This window comes from Taudactylus pleione, unplaced genomic scaffold (genome assembly GCF_031769625.1).
Source record: "Taudactylus pleione unplaced genomic scaffold, aTauple2 ptg000154l, whole genome shotgun sequence".
NCBI lineage: Eukaryota > Metazoa > Chordata > Amphibia > Anura > Myobatrachidae > Taudactylus > Taudactylus pleione.
Genome location: NW_028284556.1, coordinates 3,837,467 through 3,865,126, shown reverse-complemented (window position 1 = coordinate 3,865,126; position 27,660 = coordinate 3,837,467). Strand labels below are relative to the sequence as shown.

Sequence of the window (27,660 nt, the reverse complement as noted above, 5' to 3'; positions counted from 1 at the left end):
AACTTTAGTAAAAATTACCTTTTAAACTCTCTAGCAGAATGCATTTATCACAAAAGGCAATAACATGTCATTTCAACATAAATTAACAACACAATTTACACTATTATAGTATTTATTATAAACTACAGCTAAAATATCCCAATTCCTCCTTTATACTGCAGTATAAAACCCAATTTGTATTAGCAAACTTTCAAGGGCGAAAGTCTGGGTTACCGACGTTGGTGCACAGGTTCTCTTATGATTGTTTGCAGTGAATCCTGACTGGGTAACTGACTGACTGCAGTCATGGTAAAGAAGCTGAGGTTTGGTTTCTATGAAGGATTAGGGTAAATTTACTAAAGTGAGGGTTTTTAGAAATGGAGATGTTACCCATAGCAACCAATCCAATTCTAGCGATTCTCTTCTAGAAGGTGGTGTCTAAATGTTAGGTAGAATCTGATTGGTGGCTATGGGCAACATCTCCACTTCTAAAAACTCTCACTTTTTAGTAAATATACCCCTTACAGTCACTTTCTTTAATAGTACAGCGAGGTTAAAACTTGGGATGGCTGTAGTATATGAGGCTGTTGTCCTAGAATTTATATTAGGGAGTAACCAGCTTTATTTCCTTCCTTTATTGTACTATTGATGAAACCATAGGAGTCAGTCTTTGTAAACTGCATAGTCTATTGTGCACAATGGGGCTGGCTCCAGGGCTACAGTTTACGTGTCACGGCTGTCGTAAGTGAGCAAGCAGACTCTTAGCAGTGTAGTGGAGCTAGCTACAGTGTGTATTTGGTTACCTGAGGGCTCATGCTGAACCACTGCTAGACTCTCCACTCTTGCTCTGGCTCCAAGGGGCAGTTCTCAGTACTGGGAAGCCCCTCTCACAGCTGTACTATGCTGTGCTGCACTGATGCACAGTCTTTCCCAATGGTTCCTGCCTCAGCCCAGTCTCTCTGCCCACATTCTGTCACCACCGCTGCTTCCACCTTCGGTCCTGCTGATCATTTTTCCCTGGGACAGCACTGCCAGACACCGTGACCAGAGTGTCATCAGGACACCGGTCCTCCTCACGTGCCAGGACAGAGCTGTTCTCAATCTGCCTCTTCTCAGCTCTGCTCTCCAGGACAGTCACCTCGGCTCTCCCCTGACCAACTACCAATTGCTTTCAAATGTCACATGTCTGACCACCTGACACCGGTCATGTGACCTGCTTCTGACCTCTTTAGCAGTTGCAGAGGCTGCTGGACATTGTCTTCCTGTGTAATGGAATCCACGTGTACTGTAGCGGGATGCACGTAATACCTCACACAGCCGGGTATTACACTGTTAAGTATTTAGAATTAAATATTTTTTACTCTTCTAACAATCTCCTCCCAGACCTCTCCTGTCCATTTTATTGAGGTGTCATTATTCTCTCGCCATAGAATAACTTGGTGTGAGACTTCCGGTGGACGGAGCATCCAGCATGACTGCATTTTAATTGAGCTGTTAAGTGTCTCCCTACAATCTTCTCCATTCCTATACATGCAGTTATTTGTTAGCACCAGGCATCTTCCCTGACTCGTTTTTTTTTTTTTTTGGGTGAAGATTGCTTTGGCGCCTTTATTAGCTTGGGAAGTTGTTTCCAATGGAATCTAGCCATCTGCTGAGTTTGCCTGTATGAATGGGGCTGCAGCTCACGCGCATCTAGTATATCCCTATCGGCAGGGTCCGGACTGGGCATAAAGAGCCCACCCTTGGAATGCAGTGATAGAGGCTCATATTTAGCGGTGTTGCCAGCCATAACCATTCGAATGTGCACGGTTGGGGCCCCTTTAAAAATAATATAATATTTATTGGTAGTGCATGTATGATAATGTACCTGATAACTGCAATGCATTGTAGAAAAAAACACCATAGTCATGTGCAGTGTAATGTAACATATATAATGTAGCGGTATCACATAATGTATAATTCAAGTGCAAAGTCTGAAACCTGATTCCTAGAAGAGGGGGTGGGCCCTCAGGCAGTGGGGCCCACCGGGGCTTACCCCTGTGGGCCACTCCAACCCTGCCTATCTGACTCCTACCAGACGGTCCTTTACTGCACAACCTGCTGCGTGTCTACTGAGGCTTGTTGTTGGTGTGCTGGAGTGGCGGAATTGCAGATCTTGTGGACGGCATCTGCGGCCATCTCTCTTCAACTGTCAGGGACAGTGGCCAATCTCCCTGCGGTCTCGGATTTTCTCTTGTGAATGCTTAGGACCTGCTGCTGCAGTGGAGGCGCTGGTGTGCGGGAACTGCCTTACAGGTGCCGATCCCTGCAGCCGCATCTTCTCTAAGCCTGTACACTTCCATTACCATTTTCAGTTGGATCCTCTGTGGATGCAACGTGACCTTCCTTCCAAGACCGTTTCCAGTTGAGCTCTCCCTCCTTACTGTCTGTGGTAACCTCTTTCCTATTAACAATACTGCTCCCTCTTTTCAGGTCCCTGCGTTGCTTCTTACCCTCTTCGTTTGGCTCTCCTCCCAACTTCTCTCCTTCCTTTATCCTTCCAATGGTTCACTTGCCTACCTTCTATTTTTCCCCTCCCCTACAATTTTCTGCTGCTGCGGGATAAGTCTACCACCTGGTTCCATAGACTCCATCATAGCTATTGCCTCTGGCACTACTTGGCCACAAATATCTGGAGAACATTTCCATCTGCATCTGAAATGTATTCTGACCAGCTGAGCAGTTTGCAGTTTTTTTTTTTCTTGTGAGACCTTTTTAGCTTCTTTATTTCTGGGCGGATTTGGGGACATTGCTCTCCTTATCTGTCCAGCACTGCTCTTTATTTGTGCTGAATTGAATGGCTGAAATGTTCCTGTTTATTGCTATCCATGGTACACTGCCCCATCTAGTGGTGTCATTTTTATCACTCCTTTATTTAAAGTGTTTCTTTGCTTGTATAGGAATGTCATTTTGTTGTCTCGGAGGTACCGACTCCTTTACTGCATCTACTGTTAAAATTGCACTGAATTAATCTTTTATAGATATTGTAGCTGTATATTGAATCTCTGTATTTGATCTACACCGTTTCACATTGCTGCTGGTGTATGGAGCATGGATAAATACTTTCACAAGTCTTCCCCCTCCAATTCCACTCCTATGACAAGTACCTACTACTTGCCTAGTTTTAACCATTTTAGAAGTCTAACCCTCCGTCCCTGCCTACTAGTGGTAATGTTAGACACTAGGGGGTATTTCTACTTCAGGGTCCATAGGGTATCCACAGGATACCTTGGGGTATAGGTGTGACGTCAGTCGCAGGGCACCAAAGAGTTAAGCTTTCAGCCTCCCAGGATGCACTAGGTCCCCCTCCTATACCCCGCCCCCAGGCCAAGGCACCTCAGTTTAGTTTGGTGCCCGGCCGGAGTCGGGTGCACCTGTTGGAGTGGGGGCTAGAAGAGCCCCTGAAGCTTATTCTTCATGCAGCTGTGGCTGCACAACTGGATGAACAGCATGGACAGTCAGTCCTGACGTCCATGCTGTCTTCCCTACACCCCGCCGGTACCAGAACGCCGGTACTGATCCGGGGATGCTGGTGGGCGTCTGGGGTCACAGCTAGCGGTGACCCCAGATGCTCCGGACCATGGCCGGATTCAAGGGGGACAGAGGTAAGCAGCGGGGTCCCGCGGTGGGTCCCCGCTGATCACATGGTCCTAAGTCCCCAGGCAGGGGGCTCCCTGGGGACTGGCTGCAGCGTGGAGCCAGGCGACCAACCTGCGCTTCCACTACCCCCTGGGACAGCGGACCGCAGCAGAGCGGTAGCGCTGCGGCGTCCCAGAGGTTAAATGCATGCCAGGGGAGCGCGCCTTCCCTGTCTCACAGCCGGCGCCTCCCCCGCTGCACACAGCCCTCTCTGCATGCTGCCGACTGGTCCTGTGGCAGCGCTCCTCCCCCAGGCCAGCCTCCTCTCTGCTCCTCGGCGGCCATCTTCTCCAGAACGCATGGTGAACGCTGCTGGAAGCGCTGGACGGAAGCATCGTGGTCTGGGTCCCCCCGCATACCTCTCCTCCGCTGTGGTCAGGTCTGTGTATGCAGCGCTGTGTCCTACCAGGCCCTGTGTCTGTGTAGTTGAGTGATCAGCGCTGTTAGTGCAGGAATTGTTATTTTTCTGCATTGTATGTGACTGTGCTAGCGCTGCTGCCTGTAATCTTTTCTTCTCTAAACTGTCAGCTTTATTACTGTCCCTGTTCTTTCTGCTAAAGCCCTTGCGGTGCGGTGCTGCAGGGTGGTCTCTCGCCTATTTAATACTTAATTGGTGAGAGAGGTCACATACGTGGTGCCATCATGTCTGAAAGTGATTTTCCCCTCCGGCTACAGTGTACCACGTGCAAAGTACCGTTAGCGGAGGGGGAGGGTAGCGCGGAGGGCCTTTGCCGGCAGTGTTTGTCCATGGCGCGGCCTATTACGGTTACAGCACCGGTACAGGAGCCGCCCTGGGCTTGTTTCGCTCAGGCGTTAACAGCTTTAGTGGGCCAGTTAGCTCCGCAGCCCGCGTTTACTCCGATGGGTTTGTCCCAGCAGTCTGTGGTGTCGTCACCCATGCAGGGGTTCCCACGACAATTGGTGGTACCCCACAGTCTCCCTATTTCCCCGCTCCCGGGTTCTCAGGAGCCAGCGTGGGTTAACTCCCTGACGAGTTCTTTACAGCACTTGTCGGATGTGTTGCAAGGGGAGTCTGTGATGCGGTCTCATAAAAGGCCGGTGGCGTCTCTGTCCGCTCCTTATGAGGATGACGAAGGGACGTCTGATGATGGGGAGATTCTAGATCCTTACGATCAGGAACCTCTCCATACTAAGGACGCTGATGCTAAGTCCAAAGTATATATTCCTGGACTTATTCGGGCGGTCCGCACAGCCTTGGTGATTGAGGACGAAGTTCCCCCAGCGGCTAAATCTAAGTATGCCTTTTTCAAAGATGTGAAGGGCGATGCCACAGTCTTTCCTCTTTCGGGTCAGTTGGTGGACCATTTAGAGGAGGCGTGGAAACAACCTGGCAAAAGATACCAGCCGCAGAGACGCCTGGCGGTGGCTTATCCGTTCGCGGATAATTATTTTGCGAAGTGGGAATCCCCTCCACAGGTGGATTCTCACGTGACCCGTCTTGTCCGTAGTGCCACATTGCCGATGCCATCCATGTCCTCCCTTAAGGATGCTACGGACCGCAAGGTAGAAATCTGCCTGAAGTCCGCTTATTCCCTTGCAGGGGGGGCAGCACGGCCGGCTATGGCCATTTGCTGGGTTGCCAGAGCGATGGAGCGCTGGGCGGATTCATTAGAGGCTTCTTTTGAATCCGATTGTCCGGCCGATCAGGCGGAGTTGATTGGCAATCTCCGTGATTCGGCCACCTACATCAACGAGGCGGCTCTAGACATTAGTACTCTGGTGTCTAGAATTTCTTCAGCAGCGGTAGCTGCTCGTCGCACCTTGTGGCTGCGATCCTGGAAGGCGGCCGCAGATTCCAAGAAAGGTCTGGAAGCGTTGCCGTTTACCGGAGAAGTTCTCTTCGGTCCGGATCTGGATAAGATTGTGGCCACGCTGGCGGCAGCCAAATCTGCCTGTCTCCCGTCGGCCGCTGCTCCTTCTGGTTCGGGACCATCGTCCTTTCGGTCATCTAGGGCCCAGGGCAGGCCCAAACCACAGTCGTTTCCTCGACAGGCTGGCCCTAAGAAATCGGTCAAGCCCCGGAAGCAGGCATGGAGTACCAGACGTCCGGCCCCCAAGCCAGATGACAAGCCTGCGGCCTGACGGTCCGGGCCTCCCTTTGGGGGATCCCAGGGTGGGAGGCCGCCTGCTACAGTTCGCCCAGTGTTGGTCGACCACTACGACAGACACTTGGGTTCTGGAGGTGGTTTCCCACGGATACGCCCTCTCCTTCCGGCACAGACCCCCGGCTCGCTTCTTCACCACGGGTCTCCCATCAGACCGGAACAAGGCTACGGAGCTGCGGAAGGTATTGCACACTATGCTCCAGGCTGGAGTTATAGTGGCGGTTCCATTCTCCCAGAGGGGCCAGGGTTTCTATTCAAATCTATTTTTGGTACAGAAACCCAATGGGTCATATCGTCCGATTCTCAACCTCAAAGCACTCAACAAGTCTTTGCGGGTCCCGAAGTTTCGGATGGAGACCCTACGGTCCATCATTCTGGCGCTGGAACCTGGGGACTACTTGGTGTCATTGGACATACAGGACGCTTACCTGCATGTCCCTATTCTTTGGCGCCATCAACAGTTCCTCAGGTTTGCAATCAGCAGCGACCACTTCCAGTTTCGGGCGTTACCTTTTGGCCTGGCAACAGCACCACGTGTTTTCACCAAGGTGATGGCGGTCATGGCGGCTTCTCTGCGGCTGCAGGGAGTCCGCATGTTGCCGTATTTGGACGACCTGTTATTGGTGGCAGGATCTCCAGAGCTCCTGTTACGCCACTTGGACCTGACCATTGCACTGCTGCAACGGCACGGCTGGCTAATCAACTGGCAGAAGTCCACTCTAATCCCGTCTCGGAGGATTCTGCATCTTGGAGCCTTATTGGACTCGGGACAGCAAAGGATCTTCGTGACGGAGGACAAGATCTCTGCTTTACAGTCAAGGGTGCGCAGTTGTCTGCACAGCCGCCGGGTGTCCTTACACTCGGCGATGAGGTTACTGGGCTCCATGGTGTCGGTGTTCGACATGGTGGAATACGCCCAGTTTCACTCCAGACCTCTGCAGCACCTGATCCTGTCCAAGTGGAACGGGCTGACTCAGTCTCTGAAGTCCCAGACGATTGTGCTCACCCAGGAGGTTCGCCTGTCCCTTACGTGGTGGTTACAGACGACCCACCTCAACAAGGGACGTCCGTTCTGGGTTCCAAATTGGGTCCTGTTGACAACGGACGCCAGTCTTCGGGGCTGGGGAGCAGTTTCGGGTCCACACTTGTTCCAGGGCAGGTGGACGCCGACAGAAGCGGAGCTTCCAATAAATATCTTGGAACTCCGTGCGGTCTTCAATGCTCTCCAGCAGGCACAGCGGTTTCTCCAGGGTCGCCCGGTGCAGGTCCAGTCGGACAACGCTACCACCGTGGCCTACATAAACAGGCAAGGAGGAACTCGCAGTCGGGCGGCTCTCGTAGAGGTCTCTCGGATCCTGGTTTGGGCGGAGCGCAATCTTCCGGCCATATCAGCGGTCTTCATCCCGGGAGTGCTCAATTGGGAGGCGGACTTTCTAAGTCGCCAGGACGTTCATCCGGGGGAATGGTCCCTGCACCCGGACGTTTTTCAACTACTGGTGGACAGGTGGGGTCTTCCAGAAATCGACCTCATGGCGTCCCGGCACAACAACAAGTTGCCGGTGTACGGGTCTCGCACAAGAGACGAAGGGGCATCTCTGGTGGATGCTCTGTCCGTCCGGTGGACGTTCCGGTTCGCATACCTGTTCCCTCCGGTCTCCCTTCTTCCACGGGTAATCCGGAAATTCAAACAGGAAGGAGGGACGCTCCTGTTGATAGCTCCCGCGTGGCCCAGACGGCACTGGTTCTCAGACCTTCAGGGTCTGTCCGTGGACATTCCTCTGCGGTTGCCGCTACGACCGGACCTTCTGTCTCAGGGTCCTTGCCTTCACCCGGACCTGACTCGGCTGTCTTTGACGGCGTGGCTGTTGAGACGGCCATGCTGAGGTCCCGGGGGTTTTCCAGCTCTGTGGTGCGTACCATGTTACGAGCTCGGAAACCGTCTTCCGCGAGGATATACCATCGCGTGTGGCATACGTTCTTCCAGTGGTGTCGACCGAGAGGTTATGCACCGCGGGAGTTTCGTCTGTCTCGGATTCTCGCCTTCCTGCAAGCGGGACTAGATCATGGGCTTCGCCTTGCTTCTTTGAAGGTACAGGTTTCGGCCCTATCTGTCTGGTTTCACCGTAGGATTGCTACAATCCCGGATGTGCGCACCTTTATGCAGGGTGTTCTCCGCATTCAGCCGCCCTTTGTTCCACCTGTGGCGCCTTGGGATTTGGCTGTGGTCCTGAGGGCTCTCCAAGGACCGCCGTTTGAACCACTGGGCTCAGTGGATCTTAAATGGCTAACAGCTAAGACTGTTTTCCTTCTGGCTATTGCTTCGGCCAGACGTGTTTCTGAGTTAGGGGCTCTTTCTTGTAGACCCCCTTTCTTGGTTTTTTATGGGAACAGGGCAGTGCTCCGCACTCGGCCCGAGTTTCTTCCCAAAGTTGTTTCCCAGTTTCATATTAACGAGGAAATAGTTGTTCCGGCCTTTAACTCACCGGGTCTTTCCGTGGGTGAGGCCTCTTTGGATGTTGTGCGGGCCTTAAGGACTTATGTTGACCGCACTTCTTCGTTTAGGAAGTCGGACGCTTTGTTTGTCCTCTTTGGCTTCCGTAAAAAGGGTTGGCCTGCTTCAAAGCAAACTTTGGCAGCCTGGATCCGTATGGCTATTTCTGAAGCTTATCTTCATGAAGGCCTACCGGTCCCTCCTTCTCTGAAGGCTCATTCCACTAGGTCTGTGGGTCCTTCGTGGGCAGCTCGACGTGGTGCCTCGGCAGTTCAGATCTGCAAGGCTGCTACGTGGTCTTCTGTCCATACCTTCGTGAGGTATTACAGGTTTGACACCTTCGCCTCTCAGGATGCTTCCTTCGGGCGGCGGATTCTCCTTTCTGCACAGGAGCGTCCCCACCCTTAAAGGATACTGCTTTGGGACATCCCCAAGGTATCCTGTGGATACCCTATGGACCCTGAAGTAGAAAATATGAGATATGGTAAGAACTTACCCTTGTTATCTCTATTTCTACGAAGTCCATAGGGTTCCACAGGACTCCCGCCCTGTCGCACCTGTGCTGCAGATGGGCTTTGCTCTGGTCACCGGTTTTCCGTCTCCCTCTGGTGAGAATGTGATTCTTGTATGTGTCCAGATCTTTGTTCTCTCTCTTCCTTCTCCTCCTCCGGCCTATGGCTTGGTAACTAACTGAGGTGCCTTGGCCCGGGGGCGGGGTATAGGAGGGGGACCTAGTGCATCCTGGGAGGCTGAAAGCTTAACTCTTTGGTGCCCTGCGACTGACGTCACACCTATACCCCAAGGTATCCTGTGGAACCCTATGGACTTCGTAGAAATAGAGATAACAAGGGTAAGTTCTTACCATATCTCATATTATTTACTAAGAATAGTGTCTGAGAAAAACACACTTGTGTCCATGTGATGCACAGTGTGTTTAAAACTCGGACAAACAAACTCACAAATTTACTAAGACTCGTGTTTGTTTCCATACACCATTGTTTTTTCCGTTAGTGTATGGAATCGTGTTTGCAAGTGTGTTAGTTCAGTCATATTTGGACAGAAATGAATAGAAGTGCCTGTGTGCATACGTAAAACGGAGTATGGTCCCCCACCAATGCATAACCAGCATCGGATATTTGAGCCCTTTCTGGTCCTGGAAACACTGCTTTGGGTATATCGAGTAACCAGCACCAGGCTCAACCAGCTGGGGGGAAAGGGCACAGCAGGGGACACGCACAGTGTGAGGGCCCCCCCCCCCCCCAAAAAAAAAAGGTGTTCCCCCAACCCCCTTCCCCCCCCTCCCAAGGATACCCCAGGGCAGTGGCGTCACTAGCGGGGTGTGGGCCGCACCGGATGTCACCTTTCTAAGGGGGTGACACCAAAAGCCGCATACTCATGCCTGCAAAACCCCTCCTGGCAGACTGGAGTTCAGGTCAGTGCGACGGGGGGAGGGGGAACTACTTCTCCTGTGGTCTATATCCCCTCCATCTTTGCACTGGGGAGGGGGTTGTTGGGAGTCGAGGGGGCTGCTAGGAAATGTAGTTCTCCCTGCTGCTGCATCCCCCGCGGACTCGCCTATGTTGGTCACACACAATCCCAACTGCTGAATGCCAGCAAAGGATTTGATAGGTAAGAGGGGTTTAGGCACCCATAAGGGAGGGTTAGGGGGGAGAGCCAGCATTTCAATCCCATTTCCATACAAACGCACGCTTACACGCACCACTGCTGCAGGAGACCGGGTCCCGGCGCTGGAGGGAGAAGACATCGCTTTGGAAGGTGAGTTTTTACTGACTAAGCTAATTGGAAACTTCTAGTGTTCAAAAATATTGAAAAATAGCGCTGCTTGTGTATAGTACTTTTGTGAACAGTGAAAAGAATAATTATACTTATCCGTATAAATGCAGTTATAGACATCAGTCCTAAGGTCCTCTCTTTGTCTTTACCAGAGATCCCGCAGATATAGGGAAAAAGGAGAGATATATATATATATATATCAATTCAAATATCCGGCACTCGAGTCTTAAAGCTGTATACTTGCCGGGTGCCCTCCTCAGTCTTACCACAAATGAATGGGGGAAGCTGTATATATCGTTCAAATGGCGGCACTCCGTAGAAAACAGCACACAAGTCAGTGCAAGGTATAAGCAACGTTTCAGCGCTTTATTTCGCGCTTTTGTCAAGCCAACATAACATAACGTTGCGTATACCTTGCACTGACTTGTGTGCTGTTTTCTACGGAGTGGCGCCATTTGAACGAGATGTTATATATATATATATATATATATAAACATCAGTGTGAGATGTTCTTAAAAGTTATAATAAACATTGTTTCTTCAAAACTAAATTTTGAAGAAAGAAAAAGATGAGGCGTACCCCAACTCACTGATTATAGAGATGGGAACACTCCTATCAAGATATCTTTGATCAATCACAAGGTATATGCACACACCTAGAACTTACAGTCCTATCAAACGGTGCAAAACTTATAAAGGTATCTTTAGTATCAAACAGAATATTTGAAAGCAGAGAAGTGTACCAGTACTCACAAAACTGTAAGTTGTCCTCCACTTATAAAGGTATCTTTGCAGTACCCATTGCTGATTATGGAGGACTGAAAAGTTTTTCCATAAAAATAAATTTATTTATAATGACAAATCGTAAAAACATATAAAACATTCTCAGAGGGATATAAACCGCACTGTGAACAGCTGAGGTATAAATAAGGTGTGAAGGTGATATGGGTCCGGATCCCAGGGGAGGGAGGGAGTCTGAGAGCAACCTCGTAGGACCAGTTCAGCAAATTCGCAAAGGTTTTGGGTCAGTGCAGTAATAATGTTTAACCTTGTGCATGGCATACCATATCTGCATCCATAACGTACACGCCTCTAGGTGATACCATGTTATACAATGTCTGAAAAGTTGTTTTTTTTGTATAATCAGAAATTCTCTTTGTAGCACACGGGATTACTTAAAGGCTTATAAGTTATGAATGCAGATATAATATGCAATGCCCCTTATTTCCTCATTTGACTGCAGTAAATGTATCCATGTGAGGAATACCTTTTATGTCTTGCATCTCCCCATACCATTTGTATATCTTTCTGTCCTTGAAGGGGATTTGTTTTACCTATAAGTGACTGCTTCTTTTAAGAGGTCGCCCTGTAAGTCTGTTCTGCTTTAATAAAATGGCTCTGAGTATGTTTTGATTTGAGAATCTATTGGTGTGTAGTGTAACCTTGCTTGTTTCTGAATCTGTGGATCAGGTCAGATATACAATATAAACAGCTGGTCCTGGAGTCATTTTTGATGGTTAAAGGTAGGAACTATAGTTGGTGAATATTTGAAGCTGTGGACTGACAGGTAAGGAGAAACCACTGCAATAAGTTGAACTTTGAAAGTTTGTACGTAGTGAACTCAATGTGTTGCTGTTGAGGAACGCAGCTTTACCCACTTTAGGGGATTTTCTGATGTTGAATTGTAACACAGTTTTGGCTATGCAGCATCTTTTCATATTTTATTTTTTCTTCTTTTAACAGTTTCCGAAATTCTTTTCTTTTGGTTATTTCTCTAGTGAAGGACCAACACAGAAACAGGTAACTTGTCCTTTCATTAATTGTTTTGTATAAAGTAACTTTATTCTGTAGTGTTCTTAAGACAATGGGATGTGTTTTGTGTCATCCAGCCACTTCCTCAGGCAGTTGAACAGGGAAGCGGCTGGATGCAGAGAAACTTGTCAATTTAAGTCATTTTTTTTTACCTTTTTAATTTAATGTTTTATTTCGATCTATCCATTATGGGGTTTTATGTTTGTTCATTTATTTTTACTTTTTTTTTTTTTTTTTGTACATTTTTCATTACTTACTGTCCTGCATTATGTTAACAAACATTTTATTATGTCATTTGTTTCTCCAGGACAGTTGTATGTTTTGTTTTCTTCTTAATGTCATTTACAGTTCTAATTAGTCACTCTCTTGGTCATTAGTACTTTACAATATAGCACACTGTGGGGCACATTTACCAAAGTGTATTTGAGGTATAGTCCTCAAACACCATTTTCGGGGGTTTACCTCAAATATGAAGTATCCCCCGGATGTATTAAGGAGAGACCGCAGCAGGTATCTCCGATCCCTCCATTACCACTGGCAGCTGCCTCCCCCATAGGTTTCTATGGGAAATGCGATGCTGCCAAATTTACCAATATCCGGAATGCGATGCATTCCGTATATTGGCCCCCGCAGCTAACTCCATCTGAAGATGACTTTAGCTGCTGTAGCCTATGGGCTACACTCCACATAATTAGCCGGCGGAGGGATCTGCCAGAAACCTCCCCGGCTATGGCGGATGTGCATGTGCAGTCCGTGGGACTGCGCATGCGCAGCACCCCTTGCACTGGCCGGCAGCCCTCCGGAGATATCGCAGGGACGCGCTCCTTTCGGAGACCCTGTCCCTGCATGTCCCGGATGATACAGCCAGCCAATAGGATCGCATTTTGCAATGCGATCATGGGCATTACTGGAATGCCCTGATCGCGTTGCAAAAGTGATCATTGATAAATGGGCCCCTGTATGAGTAAAAGGTTGATCATTGTATTGGGTGAAGCTGAGACCATTATCTGGACAGTCCCAAAACACTGTATAGCTCTCCTTTTAGGAGAGTAAGGGACAGTCTAGTTACAGTGCTGTCACAGATACATTTTATCAGATTATAACCAAGATTGTTGCAATACATTCCTCCAGCACCAGAGAGATTCCTTTTTTTTCCTGATATTCTATGGGGCTGGATGGGAATCCCTCTTATTTCCTTAGGCTGCAGGAGTAAGGGAATCCTATTGGGCACTGCTCGGACATCCCCCATTCCCTACAATATTAGCCAGCGTGCAATGGCTCTTTATGTGTTGACTGACAGATAAGATATGAGACTTATCTCTGTTTTAAGTGCCATTAACTTCACGGACTATAGGAGAATCCAACATAAAATCCCTATTGTGGTGTCACAGCCTATGAAATGTTGTGATTTCAGGGAACGGAATAATTCCTCATTGAGCATCTAGTCTAATATCCAGGGACCATAAGTAATCCTTCTTGGCCATTTCCCTGGCTTCTAATTCTGTCATTGATAGCTGATCTCTGTGTATAGACTATACACTCTGGCCACCATATTGAGCAGACTTAAATTTAAATCCAATTAGTCTGATGCGAACCATGCTTTTATATAAATGTACTGATGACGCACAAAAATGCGTCATCAGTTAATGCTCAGAAATCTATGCTATCCTTCAAAAGTAATAAATAATGAGTAATAGACTGCAGTTTAATCCATGGCTGACTGGGAAGGATATGGTTTCGGAAAGAGCAGCGTGTTATGCTTCTGACTTTTCATGACAGTCAGTTTTTGTGATGATAAATCAGTGCACCTTTGGATCCTCTGTGCTTTATTTACGAAGCAGCGGTTTTTGTGTAAAGGCCAGCCTGCTTTATGCTGATTTTGTAGTACAACTTTATATCTTCAGCTCCAACCTGCCGAGAAGCACTTCATAAATAAAGCCCTCTGTGTCAAAGCACATTTAAATCAGACAGAGCCTGGGCTTTGTAGGACTAGTCTAGACTGTTTCAACCCTGTCCTCGTATACCCAATTAGTCATGTTTCCAGAACTTGTGGGATAATTCTTGTTATAATAATGTCTAATTCTTATTGATTGATTTGTGAGTTATTGAGGAAAGCCTGGAAACCTGGCCTGCTTTTGACACTTTATGGGAGAATTTAGACAATCTGTAGTCACCCATTTTGTATTATTTATAATATAATGTGAATAGAGAAGAAAAACCAAGTGAAACTATGTATAACGGAAATGCTTTGTGTTGACAGATGGAGGAATCCTCTTTCACAATGACTTTCTTTGGTGAGGGTTACAGCCAGGACCAAGATCCCCAGAAAGGGAAACCAAATCTAAAAATCTGCACACAGGTGTCAGGACCAGGTAAAGGGTTTATTTTATAATTAAACTAATTAAGCAATAAATAAAATATCTCAGGGCCGTAGCTAGGGTAGTGCGGCCGGTGTAATCGCACAGGGCACCACAGGTCAGGGGGCGCTGTTTGGACCTGTCAAATTTCTGTTTATTATCATTCTTGCTTGTAGCTTCCTCTTATTTCATCCCCAGCATCTCCTGGCCTCTCCTATCTCTTCCCTGGCCCTTCCCCATGAAGCCATGGCCCTTTTTTGGGTGCATTATGTCCCTTTGAAAAATGAGGGGGGGTGCCAATGCTCTTTCTGGCACAGGGCACCAAAAAGTCTAGTTACGGCTCTGAAATATCTATACCAAATCAGATATTAGAAACCGTATTAGCTTTGTCATATGTCCCACTTGGATAGCAGGCTGTAGGATTTAGCTGGCATTACAGGACTGTTTATTGCAAAACAGCTTCTGTATGATTTTAGAATACATTTTGAATCGAAATACATAAAATCTAGTATTCGAGTAAAGTCTCTTTGCTTTTGTGCTATTTAGAATTACTATAAGTAATGGATTACTCAGCCATTGTGCTGCTTTTGCAGCGTGAGTTAGCATATGGGAGTATACACACGTTTCTGAGGGCTTTTCCATCATCATTATCCAAAGTGGATAAATGTACTAGAAATCATTAGCATATTTTAAATCTAAATATTAAAGTTGTTTAATTTTATTTTTATGTATTGTGTTTTACAGAAGCTGGATATGTTGCTACTCCAATAGCAATGGTGCAGGCTGGCGTGGCCCTTATAAAAGAACCAGGCTCTCTCCCAAAAAAGTAGGAGCAATATCAAAAATATTTTAAGTTTTATTATGGTCTTGCGCTCTCTCTTCGTACTTTTTTCTTTGTTTAAACTCAGACTTTGAGGTTATGGAGTCCTTATCTTTAATTTACCATCTTCAGTTTGCATCAGTGATAAACTGTCATTCCATGTATTCAATAGGCCAGGGGTATGCAACATTATTATTATTGGATGGCAGATGTTCACCATTTCAAGCCAAAAAGGTTTCAAGAGTTCCACCACTATTGCAACATATGCTAGCAATTACTAATCTAATAGATGCAGACTAAACATGTTACTGGCTTTCCGAATGCGCGTGCCGAAGAAATGTGAGATCCTATTACAAATGCCTATATGCGGCAGTTGCTGTGAGGTTGTGCGACTTTTCTATAACTTGCGACTTTGTAGACGTGCATGAAAAAGTGGGGAAACAATCCTGGACCCCAAAAACGTGACAACTGAGATAGCAGGATAATATAGGAGGTGGTTAGTGGTCATAAAGAAAGTACTGGAGGTTTTTACAAGGTGTGAAATAGCTGATTTGTGCACTTGTTTTTATTAAATTAATTGTAAAAAATGATGGCGAGCAGGTGTTTTTCAGAAAAGTTTTTTTACAGCGTTTTTAGGTACAGAAAAATGTCTGTATAGTGTTTTTATCCAAGCTTGTAAAAAGTTGGAATCAACACTTTTACTTCTCATCTGCAAGTTTAGAAACTCCTCTGCCGTCAATCCTATACCTCCACATACCTGTCCCTCCATTTACACCTCCACATACTGGTACCTGTCCCTCATTTACACCTCCACATACTGGTACCTGTCCCTCATTTACACCTCCACATACTGTATCTGTCCCTTCATTTACACCTCCACATACTGTATCTGTCCCTTCATTTACACCTCCACATACTGTATCTGTCCCTTCATTTACACCTCCACATACTGTATCTGTCCCTTCATTTACACCTCCACATACTGTATCTGTCCCTTCATTTACACCTCCACATATCTGTCCCTTCATTTACACCTCCACATACTGTACCTGTCCCTCATTTACACCTCCACATACTGTACCTGTCCCTTCATTTACACCTCCACATACTGTATCTGTCCCTTCATTTACACCTCCACATACTGTATCTGTCCCTTCATTTACACCTCCACATACTGTATCTGTCCCTTCATTTACACCTCCACATACTGTATCTGTCCCTTCATTTACACCTCCACATATCTGTCCCTTCATTTACACCTCCACATACTGTATCTGTCCCTTCATTTACACCTCCACATATCTGTCCCTTCATTTACACCTCCACATACTGTATCTGTCCCTTCATTTACACCTCCACATATCTGTCCCTTCATTTACACCTCCACATATCTGTCCCTTCATTTACACCTCCACATACTGGTACCTGTCCCTCATTTACACCTCCACATACTGTACCTGTCCCTTCATTTACACCTCCACATACTGTACCTGTCCCTCATTTACACCTCCACATATCTGTCCCTTCATTTACACCTCCACATACTGTACCTGTCCCTCATTTACACCTCCACATATCTGTCCCTCCATTTACACCTCCACATATCTGTCCCTCCATTTACAGCTCCACATATCTGTCCCTCCATTTACAGCTCCACATATCTGTCCCACATCATTTACACCTCCACATATCTGTCCCACATCATTTATCCCATTATTGAACATTTTAAAGAAATTTACCTGAAAGCTGACATACCTTTATTGGCAAAATTTTGGTAGTTAAATAGACCGTATGTAAATTCCGTTCTGCAACCAAAATTGTTTCAAACCAGATAATTGAAAATGCTGCAGTGTAACATGGGACTTACCTAAGCAGGTGTTGGTGTTTGTTTTGCCTGGAGGACACACTTTAATAATTCCAGGAAATGTTTGGTAATAGTGCAAAATATTTTTATACTACATTCCTTTACACAATCTTGTCTTCCAGAGGGGGAGTTTACACACCAGGAGCAGCCTTTTCCAAAACCAAACTGATTGAACGTCTTGACAAAGCTGGCATCCATTTTTCAGTCATCAGCAAGACAGAAGCCTGAGTAATATATTGCACTATAATTACCCTGCATGACTAGCTAAAACAATATGTTACTTAGCACACAAATAACTGCAGTTAATCCATTACATTCTTTAATTTTCATATGTAATCTTCTTCAGTAATAAAGTACATTCTAATATTATTGTTTCTGTTTTTCCTATAAACAACTGTCCTACAGATTAAAATTAATATTGATTTGTGATCAAAGCAGAAGTCTACTGTCCAGGTGGTCTAACCTCCCTGCTTACATATTTCAGTTATTGTAATTTTGTGTCCTAGTTCTTTGTGCAAATACCTTATGACATAAACTGTCTGTTCCGTTTATGTTAATGGACTGGAAAGTCACTGTTTTGCATTTTTATTTTACTTTAAATAAGGCATCATAAAGGTAATTTCCCAAACACATGTTTGTATATTCCAATAAGCCACCACCAGAACTTCTAGCATCTGTTCCTAGATAATGGTCTCGGCAAAAGCATCTCTAATGCTCCAGCGGTTGTATACACGATACAGGCTCTACTATAGTTCTGTATAACAAAGACAAATGGCAGCAAGAAATCTTCTCAACAGCTAGTCGCCCAAATTTACTCAAACACTTTCATAAAAACATTGAGGAATATTTGCGCTAGTCTTGTTCCAAATGTTCACGCCTGTGTTAATGTCCAGATATTTCCAATGGATCAAATTATTTTACCACAGGTGAAAATCCTTAGTGGGTAATACTGTATATGCAACAATAAACCATAAAAGGGGAGGGTGGGGTATGGGGGGGGGGGGGGGGGGGGGGGGGGTGTGTGAGTTTAGGAAATTTTCAGACCAAAGCATAAAACACGTTCCTGGACTTTATCAGAACACTGTATAAGCCAGCTAATCACGAGATCCGGTGCGACCCTTCCGGTTTTGAGGCTCTGAAAAAGACACCCGTAGGTGTCGAAACATGTTGGAGGAGTGAAAGGGGGATTTTCTCTCCACTACCAGCGGTCACCGTTTGGGTCCAGAGAGTGCACTATCTTTCTTGAATACCTGGGTCCATCTATCTGCTGAATTGTATCCATGTGATCCTGCTCTATGATATCTGGTACGGATGTTATATCCCTATTTCTTGGGGGTTCAGTATGATTGAGGCCGGCGGTTCAAATCCCGACTGCAGCATCCCGGCAGTAGTGGAAATCCCAATTTAGATAGTCGGGAAGCCATCTGTCTGCTTCCCTTTTTTGTTTTGTTTTGTGTGTATATTTTAATAAATACTCTTTATTGGATATTCTGCACCATGAAAAGTTTTTTTCCTTTTTTGTATGCGAATATTGGAGGAAGCTATTCCATCTGTGGGAGGCTACAGAAACCTTTATATATCTGCATTGATGGTTCTGATGTAAGCTACAGTGTGAGCATCGTCTGTAATTCAATAAAAGGTGCATGGGCACTCTGGTGAAAGAAACCTTTATATACGGTATGCCTGCATGAATATTACATATGTAAGCTGCAGTGTGAGGATTGCGTTTTATTCCATTTTCAAGGTGTATGGGCACACAGGGGTGACAGAAACCTTTTGTGATTTCCACACACGTTTCAAGTAAGCACTGATGTGAGCCACTGGGCTATTTCCTTTACTAAAATGGCTGCTGTTATCTTATGGGAATAGGACCTTCTGGCTTATACAGTGTTCTGATATAGTCCAGGAACGTGTTTTATGCTTTGTTCTGCAAATTTCCTAAAAAGAAAAAAAAAAATAAAATATATATATATATATTTTTTTTTTATTTATTTATTTTTTTCCCCTTTTTATGGTTTATTGTTGCATATATTACCCACTGAGTATTTTCGCCTTTGGTAGAAGAATTTGATCCATTGGAAGTATCTGGACATGCACTATTGTTATACCTAGTAATAGCTCACTATTGCAGTCTGTGCATACAATTCATATGATCACAGCATTCTTAGCAGTGCGCAGACGTGATTGGTACCAATGGGATACATTTACTAAGTGGTGCTTTTCAAAGCCTCCATGTCTTTGTCCCCTGTATTTAATATTAAATCCAAAACACTTTTTTTATTATTTATTTATTTTTTATACATTTACTATTATTGCCCCTTTTAAATTCAGCAGCGGAAGACACTGAGGCTTTGAAAAGTGCCACTTAATTCAGTGCTGAAAGACAATTAGGGAGAATTCAATTAGACACGATAATGCAAAAATTTAATGTCCGTTACGTTCGCACACTTCGGGGGTTTTGATGCAATTTTTTTGCATCTTTTGCCTTTGCACACTCCCGTTTTTCTCACTACCCTATTACAAAAGACGTGAAGCGGCATTCACACGAAAACTGTTCGTGGTGTAACCTGCGAAAAGTACAGTAGAATTTGGGAAAATCTGTCTGTACCCCATAAAAGGCTGTCATAGGAAATCAATATAGACGTGTATTAGTGGCCCAAATAAAAGTATTTGGGGTTCTTAAATTGTGTTACAGAAAAATACATATAACAGCCATGTAACAGTGGCAAATTATAGAAAGCTGTTTTGTGGACCAAAATAAATGCTGCAGTAAAATTAGGGATACATTAAAATGGGTGCAAATATATATTTATCATTTTAAGGCACAAAAAAATTTTAAAAACGCACCTGGTGCAGCCACCTGCAAAGTTTAAAACTCATGATCCATCCATTTAGTCCCCCAAAATAGCAGACCCACTACTTTAAACTCCCCCAAAAATTATATGTCATTATTGGCCAAACTAAACTAATGAAAAAATAATTTTCCCTAATTTGTCATTAATCAAGTCCCGAAATTTTTAGCCAAAAATAGGGATTCTGCACAACTTTTCACCTGCTCTGAGATGGTGAAAACTTTTTGCTGGTTTTTGTGTATAAAGCATTTGCAAGTGCAAAAACTTCAGCAGAGAATTGCACGATACGCATTTTGTGCAAAACGTTCGCATGAGCGAATGCAAAACCGCCTCTTATTGTGGTTAATTGAATTCTGCCCTTTAGGATAAATATACTAAGGTGGAATAGACTTGAAATGGTCCTGTAGATCGTCGAGGAAAAAAAAAATAGTTTTATTATGAAATTTGTTCCATTATTGCAAATCTAGTTTTTAGTGCAAGTAATGTCTTGTCTTTTTTTCTTAACAATGGCTGCCACATCATTCTTCAATTTGCAGATGCAAGATTCAAGTTGCTGCCAAAAGTCTTTGAACATTTGTGACTGCTTCTCTGTAAATAGCCGCAGAAGATGAATATTTTCTTCCTCCTAAAAAAGAAAAAAAATTGGATTACTTGTATCTAATGGTGCCCACACACATACTGACTTTTCATCCAATTTGGCCGATTTCGATGAATCGTGACGACAGATCATGTAAAAAAATGGCCAAATCGTGAGTTTCTACACTTGATCACGATGCCGATGCCCGTCCCCGCTCGTCGTACATCGCATCTTCAGATCTGCCGTGCTGTAGGGCAGATTAGCCAATCTGGGATACAATGCACTGGCTGCAAGATAGATCTTAAGTCAGATTGGACATTTTTAACTCCAAATCGTGACCACGACTGCCTGGGGAGAGTTCAGGGGAAATAGTGTACATTGGGTGCAAGTCGGTATGTGTGTGGGCACCTTAACATTTAGAAAGTCGCATGGCTAAAAAGAACAGCCACTCACAAAGTACTGTTTGGTAATCTGCTGGAGAGTTGGTACGTTTAAGTGACAGGATCCTGGAAGTCAATATACCGACACCCGGCATAATGCCAACTCCGCCATGCAGAACACACAAAGATACCAGCGTCTGGCATACCGACTGCCGGCATCCTGAACATAAGGATGCGCGTAAGTATGACAGCCTGGGGATGGTTGGGTACCTCCCCACGAAGGGTTAGGCTGCGGAGAGGGAGGCGGCAGCAGTGGTGGACTGGGCCGGGGGGCAGGGTGCCGTGTGCCCCCCGGGCCGCTCTATTAGCAAGCATCGTGGGCCGCCCACCTCCTCCTTGCAATCGGCTGTGGAGGAGTTGGAGTCCAACTCGCAGCTCAGGGGTTTCCGCCGCGGCTGCGTTCCGACTTTAACTGTCAGAGGCAGCCGCGGTCACGTGCTCTTCTGGTTTGTACTACAGGGCTACGGAAGCCCTGTAGGTACATACTAAACAAGCTGCTGACATACATAAGTGTACGTGTAAAATAGCGCTGCTGACATAAGTGTACGTGTAAAATAGCGCTGCTGACATACATAAGTGTTCGTGTAAAATAGCCTATTTTACACGTACACATATGTATGTTAGCAGCGCTATTGTACACATACACCTCCATTTAAGGATGCGCCGTTACTTATGGGCCAGTGCCTTGGACTTGCCCCCCAGGCTAAAAGTTGCCAGCCAGCCCCTGGTTAGGTGTAGGGTGCAGCAAGGAAGGGGGGAGTTAGGGTACTTACCGGACCCTGTCGGGATTCCGGAGTCGGTATAAAAGGAAGACCAGAAAGAATAGGGGAACTACTGGCGTTAGAAATAAACAATAACGGTATGTCAACGCTACAGGTTCAAAATGTAAGGGGCTGCTTGTGATGATAAAAATGTTATATTGTCTTTTAAAAAATATGGATACACAAAAATAATCAGCAGCAATAAAAATAAGCATAAAACACATGCATGATCAATTACACACTCCGGATATATTACCCCAAATCTCCTTACTGTTAGTGCTTTAAAAATTCAAGCTATTGTCTAAATAAATATCCCACTGGGAAACATAATGCAAAAGTATCATCCAAGCATATTACCAGTCCAAAGTCTGTTATGCAATCTTGTTTGGCAAGGTATCCTTGCAGAGTGTTGGCAATGGGTCTTCAATGGCTGAAATCAATCTGTAAATTGTTTGCCCCAGGTTAGAAGAGAGTGATGGTTAGAGGTATCCAGTGTTCCAAAAAAAAATTCCAATTTGAAAACGGGAGGGGATTACCGCCTTTTTCGAGCATTTGTGAAATACTATTAAGTTTGATCTGAGCAACCACTATTTTGTATTATGATAGAAAGATGTCAGAACATACAGTGTATAGCAGCTTGCTGCAGACCAGTCATGCTGACCCCTGTCCACTGCGGAAAGTGCATACATCAGTCCCCCTGCTGCATATGATCTCTGCCCATACAGAAATCAGCCAGATAGTGATAGTTCCCTTCCTCACACTTTCGTCCCAGTGCATGCACCCAGAGTGCTGTTTGCCTAGCATGCTGGAGCACCATTTCAAGAGTGATGAAGGCGGTCACAGACCTTGTCATCACGGAGGGAGGAAATCCTCTTTTACAGTTATGGGAAGAATTTCGGACAGCACGGTTGCATGGTATGTGAACATGTCAGTGAAAACTCAGCTATCTGCCATGCCAGGTAAGTAGTTATGGTGTGGATGCCTCACTTAGAAATTATATCAGCCTCTATAATACAGCAAGCTGCCAACCCATCAACAAACTAAGGACAGTAAAATGTGACATTTCTACTTCAGGGTCCATAGGGTATCCACAGGATACCTTGGGGTATAGGTGATGGCATCGGGCACCACAGAGTTAAAGTTTTTCATCCTCCCAGGATGCACTGGGGTCCCTCTCCTATACCCTGCCCCCGAGCTACAGGCACTCAGTTTTCGTCGGTGCCCGGCTCGGAGTCGGAGCACCTGTATCAGAGGGGGGGCTGTGATGGCCCCTGAAGTTTCTTCTGGCAGCTGTGGCTGCACATTCAGTGTACAGCATGGACAGTCAGTACTGACGTCCATGTTGTCACTCCTCCACCCCGCCGGTGCCAGAATGCCGTTACTGATACGGGGATGCTGGTAGGTAACTGGGTTCGCAGCTAGCGGTGACCCCAGTTACAAGGAGTGTGACCGGATTAACGGGGGACAAGGTAAGCGGCGGGGTCCCTGCCGGATGATACAGTCCTAAGTCCCCAGGCAGGGGGCTCCCTGGGGACTGGCCGCAGCGTGGAGCCAAGTACTATCCTGCGCATCCACTACGCTCCTGGGACAGTGGGCCGCGGCAGTTTGGATCACGTCCGAAGTCCTGGGGGTTAAATACAGGCCAGGGGAGCGCGCCTTCCCTGTACAACAGCCGGCGCCTCCCCCGCTGCACACGGCCTTTCCACAGCGGTCTGGCATCTGTGTAGGCGCTCCTTTATGAAGGACATGGAGGACATGGGCAAAGTAACACTACGGATCGCAAGGTTGAAATATGCCTAAAATCCATTTATTCCCTTGCTGGGAGTCGTCCAGACCGGCTATGGCTGTGTGCTGGGTGGCCAGTGCCATGGAGCGCTGGGCTGATAGCTTGGAGGCGTCTCTGGACACTGACTCCTCACCTGACCAGGTGGAATTAGTGGGTAACCTCAGAGACTCAGCCACGTACATTAATGAGGCAGCCTTGGATATAGGTCTCCTTGTTTTCAGAATCTCCTCGGCAGCAGTGGCAGCTCGCCGCACCTTGTGGTTGCGTTCTTGGAAAGCACATGCAGATTCCAAAAGGGGTTTGGAATGCTTGCCTTTTAATTGACAAGTCCTATTTTTCCAGATCTGGACAAAATTGTGGCTACTCTGGCGGCAGCTAAGTCTGCGTGTCAGCCATCGGCTACGATCCCATCAGGGTCGGGTTCTTCGTCCTTTCAGCCTTACAGAACCCAGGGTAAGTCCAAGGTACAGTCCTCTCCGAGGCGGCAGGAGCCAAGAAATCTGCGAAGCCAAAGAAACAGGCTTGGAGTACTAGACGTCCTGCTCCCAAGTCGGATGACAAGCCTTCAGCCTGACGGGATGGGCCTCTCTTTGGGGGACCCCAAAGTTGGAGGCCGACTTCTTCAATTCGCCCAGTATTGGCATCTGACCACCTCAGACACTTTGGTATGTGAAGTAGTACGCCCTTTCCTTTCTGTGGAGGTCTCCAAGCCAGTTTTTCACCACAGGTCTTTAGACCAATCAGGACAAGGCCCTGGAGTTTCGGAAGGTATTAAACTCTACGATCCAAGCGGGGGTCATAGCGCCGGTTCCTTTGTCTCAGAGGGGATTGGGGTATTACTCCAATCTTTTTCTGGTACAGAAACCCAATGGGTCCTACCGGCCAATCCTCAACCTCAAATGAGAGTTCCTCGGTTCTGGATGGAGGCCCTGCGTGCCAGCATTTTGGCGATGGAACCTGGGGATTTCATGGTGTCGCTAGATATTCAGGATGTTTACCTGCATATCCCTATTGTATCAGCGCACCAGCGTTTCCTCAGGTTTGCAGTGGTCAATGACCACTTCCAATTTCCGGCACTGCCCTTTGGTCTGGCCACAGTGCCTCAAGTGTTTATCAAAGTTATGGCAGTTATGGCAGCTCACCTGCGGATGCAAGGGGTTCGCTTGTTACCATATCTGGACGACCTCCTGTTGTTGACGGAGTCTCCAGAGAAACTTCAGCGCCATCTGCAACTGATGGTCTCTGTGTTACAGAATCACGACTGGATCATAAATTGGAAGAAGTCCTCCCTGGTTCCATCACAGAGGATGATCCATTTCTGAGCTCTGTTGGACTCCCAACATAAGATCTTTGTGACATAGGAAAAGATCTCTGCGTTACAGGCAAAGGTTCGCATTTGCCTGCAGAGTTGCCGGGTGTCTATTCACTCAGCAATGAGGTTACTGGGTTCCATGTTGTCGATGTTCGGCATGGTGGAGTTCGCCCAGTTCCACTCCAGACCTCTGCAGAAATAGATTCTCTCCATATGGAATGGGTTGTCCCAGCGGTTAAAGACACAGACTATGGTGCTTTCCCCGGAGGTACATCTGTCGTTAGCCTGGTGGCTGCAGACTACGCACCTGAACAGGGGGCGCCCCTTTTGGATTGCGGACTGGGTCCTTCTGACGGCGGATCCCAGTCTCCGAGGTTGGGGAGTAGTCTCGGGCCCACACTTCTTTCCGGGAAGGTGGACGCCAGCAGAGTCTACACTTCCAATAAATATCTTGGAACTGAGGGCAGTATTCCGAGCTCTCCAACAGGCAAGACATGTCCCCCACGGAAACCCCGTACAGGTACAGTCAGACAACGCCACCACGGTGGCTTACATAAACCGCCAAGGAGTAACCCGCAGTCAGGCAGCTCTGACAGAGGTGTCCCACATTCTAGCGTGGGCGGAAAGCAATCTCCCTGTCATCTTGGGAGTGTTCATACTGGTGAACAAGTGGGGCCTTCCAGAGATAGATCTCATGGCCTCCCGACACAACAACAAGCTGCCTGTGTATGGGTCAAGAACAAGAGACGAAAGGGCGCTTCTAGTAGATGCCCTGTCGGTCAGATGGACCTTCCAGTTTGCGTACCTCTTCCCTCCGTTCTCCCTTCTTCCTCGAGTGATTCGCAAATTCAAGCAAGAAGGTGGCACGCTCCTGCTGATAGCTCCAGCATGGCCCAGACGGCACTGGTACTCAGATCTCAGGAGCCTATCCATAGGTGCTCCGATGCTGTTGCCTCTACGTCCGTACCTGTTGTCTCATGGTCCTTGCCATAACCCGGACCTGGGTCGTCTGTCTTTGATGGCGTGGCTGTTGAGACTGCCCTCTTGAGGTCCAGGGGTTTTTCCAGCTCTGTTGTTTCCACCATCAGGGCCGGATTAAGGGCAGGGCGACAGGGGCGGTCATCCAGGGGCCCCCACACATAGGGGGCCCCCACACACTGTCCCCGACCCCTGGCCACATGCCCAGCGAAAAGGTTGATCGCGATCTACTGGAAGCTCGTGGAACTCCCGCCCGTAGATCGCGATCAACTAAGGTAAGTGGGAACGTTGGCCTCTGAATACTGATCGCTCCAGAGGCCATCGTTCCCAGTGATGCATTGCGCGGGTGATGTCATGACGTCACCCGCGCACTGCAGAGGAGAGGAGCCTGCGCGCCTCTACTGGATCCAGCAGACAGCGGCAGCAGCAGTAGCAGTGATGCCGGGACTCGGGAGCCGTGACAGCGTGGAGCGAAGACAGGTACGTTTTTTTAACGGGTGTGGGAGGGGAGGGAGAGCTACTGGGAGCACTACTTTACGGGGCACATCTACAGGGGACATTTAAGAAGAGGCACAACTACTGGGGGCATTTAAGAAGAGGCACAACTACTAGGGGCATTGCAAGGGGCACAACTACTGGGGACATTTAAGAAGAGGCACAACTACTAGGGGCATTGCAAGGGGCACAACTACTGGGGGTATTTGAGAAGAGGCACAACTACTGGGGGCATTGCAAGGGGCACAACTACTGGGGGCATTTAAGAAGATGCACAATTACTTGGGGCATTGCAAGGGGCACAACTACTGGGGGCATTTAAGAAGAGGCACAACTACAGGGGGCATTGCAGAAGGGGCACAACTGCTGGGGGCATTGCAGAAGGGGCACAACTACAGGGGGCATTGGACATCAGGCAGATAGACCGGTGTGTGTGTGTGTGTATATATATATATATATATATATATATATATATAAAACTTATTGATGGGGGCCCCCACAGACCTTAATACGGCCATGTCCACCATTCTCAGAAGCCATCTTCTGCAAGAATTTACCACTGAGTCTGGCATACTTTCTTTGAATGGTGTCGACTTAGAGGATATGATCCTCAGGTTTTTAGGATATCCAGGATTTTGGCTTTCCTACAGGCGGGCTTAGATCACTGTCTTCGCCTTGCTTCACTGAAGGTGCAGGTTTCCACCCTCTCAGTGTGGTTTCAGCGTAGGATTGCTACACTTCCTTCATGCAAGGTGTACTTCGCATACAGCCTGTACTGCAGATGGGCTTTGATCTGGTCACCGGTTTTTCCGTCTCCTTCTGGTGAGAATGTGATTTCTTGTGTGTTCCAGACTTTCTTCTCTCTTTTTTTTTTCTTTTCTCCTCCTCCGGCCTATGGCTTGTGACGTAACTGAGTGCCTGTGGCTCGGGGGCAGGGTATAGGAGAGGGACCCCAGTGCATCCTGGGAGGATGAAAAACTTTAACTCTGTGGTGCCAGATGCCTGACGTCATCACCTATACCCCAAGGTATCATGTGGAACCCTATGGACTTTGTAGAAATAGAGATAACAAAGGTAAGTTCTTAACCATATCTCTTATTTTTCATCCATCAGAAAGTAAACAGAGGCAGAGGGCAGTTAAACTGGGTCTTTCTACAACCATAGCAACAATGCAACATGTATCTGTGCTCAGTAAGTCTGTGTTGGGGACTATAGATTTTCTGAGCATCGTGAGTGATGAAGGGTCCCCCACAGATGATTTGAAAATATGGAAACACATATACAGTATAAGAACTTTCACACGGAGTATAACTGATAATTAAACAATCAATCCATTGAATTGCATGCCGTCTTTGTTAACATTGCGCCATTGTCCAGTTCTGACACTCATGTACCTACTGTAGGCGATTTTGTTGGGTGGCAGGGGTCAGCATGGGCACTCTGACCGGTCTGCAGCTATGCAGCAAGTTGAGATGCGCTGTGTGTTCTGGCACCTTTCATAGTCGGCATTAACTTTTTTTCAGCAGTTTGAGCTACAGT

The 27,660-nt window shown here is 46.8% G+C and overlaps 2 protein-coding genes across 2 annotated transcripts in view; one reads left to right on the top strand and one right to left on the bottom strand.

The window, feature by feature from the left end:
- The window catches only part of SCCPDH (saccharopine dehydrogenase (putative)), a 70,343-nt gene extending 53,054 nt beyond the window's left edge, over nucleotides 1-17,289 (top strand). Inside the window, exons 9-12 of the mRNA XM_088474347.1 lie at nucleotides 11,811-11,867; nucleotides 14,140-14,251; nucleotides 14,981-15,062; nucleotides 17,043-17,289. Of these exons, the coding sequence (XP_088330473.1) occupies nucleotides 11,811-11,867; nucleotides 14,140-14,251; nucleotides 14,981-15,062; nucleotides 17,043-17,148 (357 nt within the window). The 3' untranslated portion in view covers nucleotides 17,149-17,289. The remainder of the gene's footprint in view (nucleotides 1-11,810; nucleotides 11,868-14,139; nucleotides 14,252-14,980; nucleotides 15,063-17,042) is intronic.
- Nucleotides 17,290-20,208: 2,919 nt separating this feature from the next.
- Nucleotides 20,209-27,660, bottom strand: part of LOC148521855 (kinesin-like protein KIF28) — a 116,097-nt gene continuing 108,645 nt past the window's right edge. Inside the window, exon 21 of the mRNA XM_088474465.1 lies at nucleotides 20,209-20,397. Coding sequence (XP_088330591.1) covers nucleotides 20,236-20,397 — 162 coding nt within the window. The 3' untranslated portion in view covers nucleotides 20,209-20,235. The remainder of the gene's footprint in view (nucleotides 20,398-27,660) is intronic.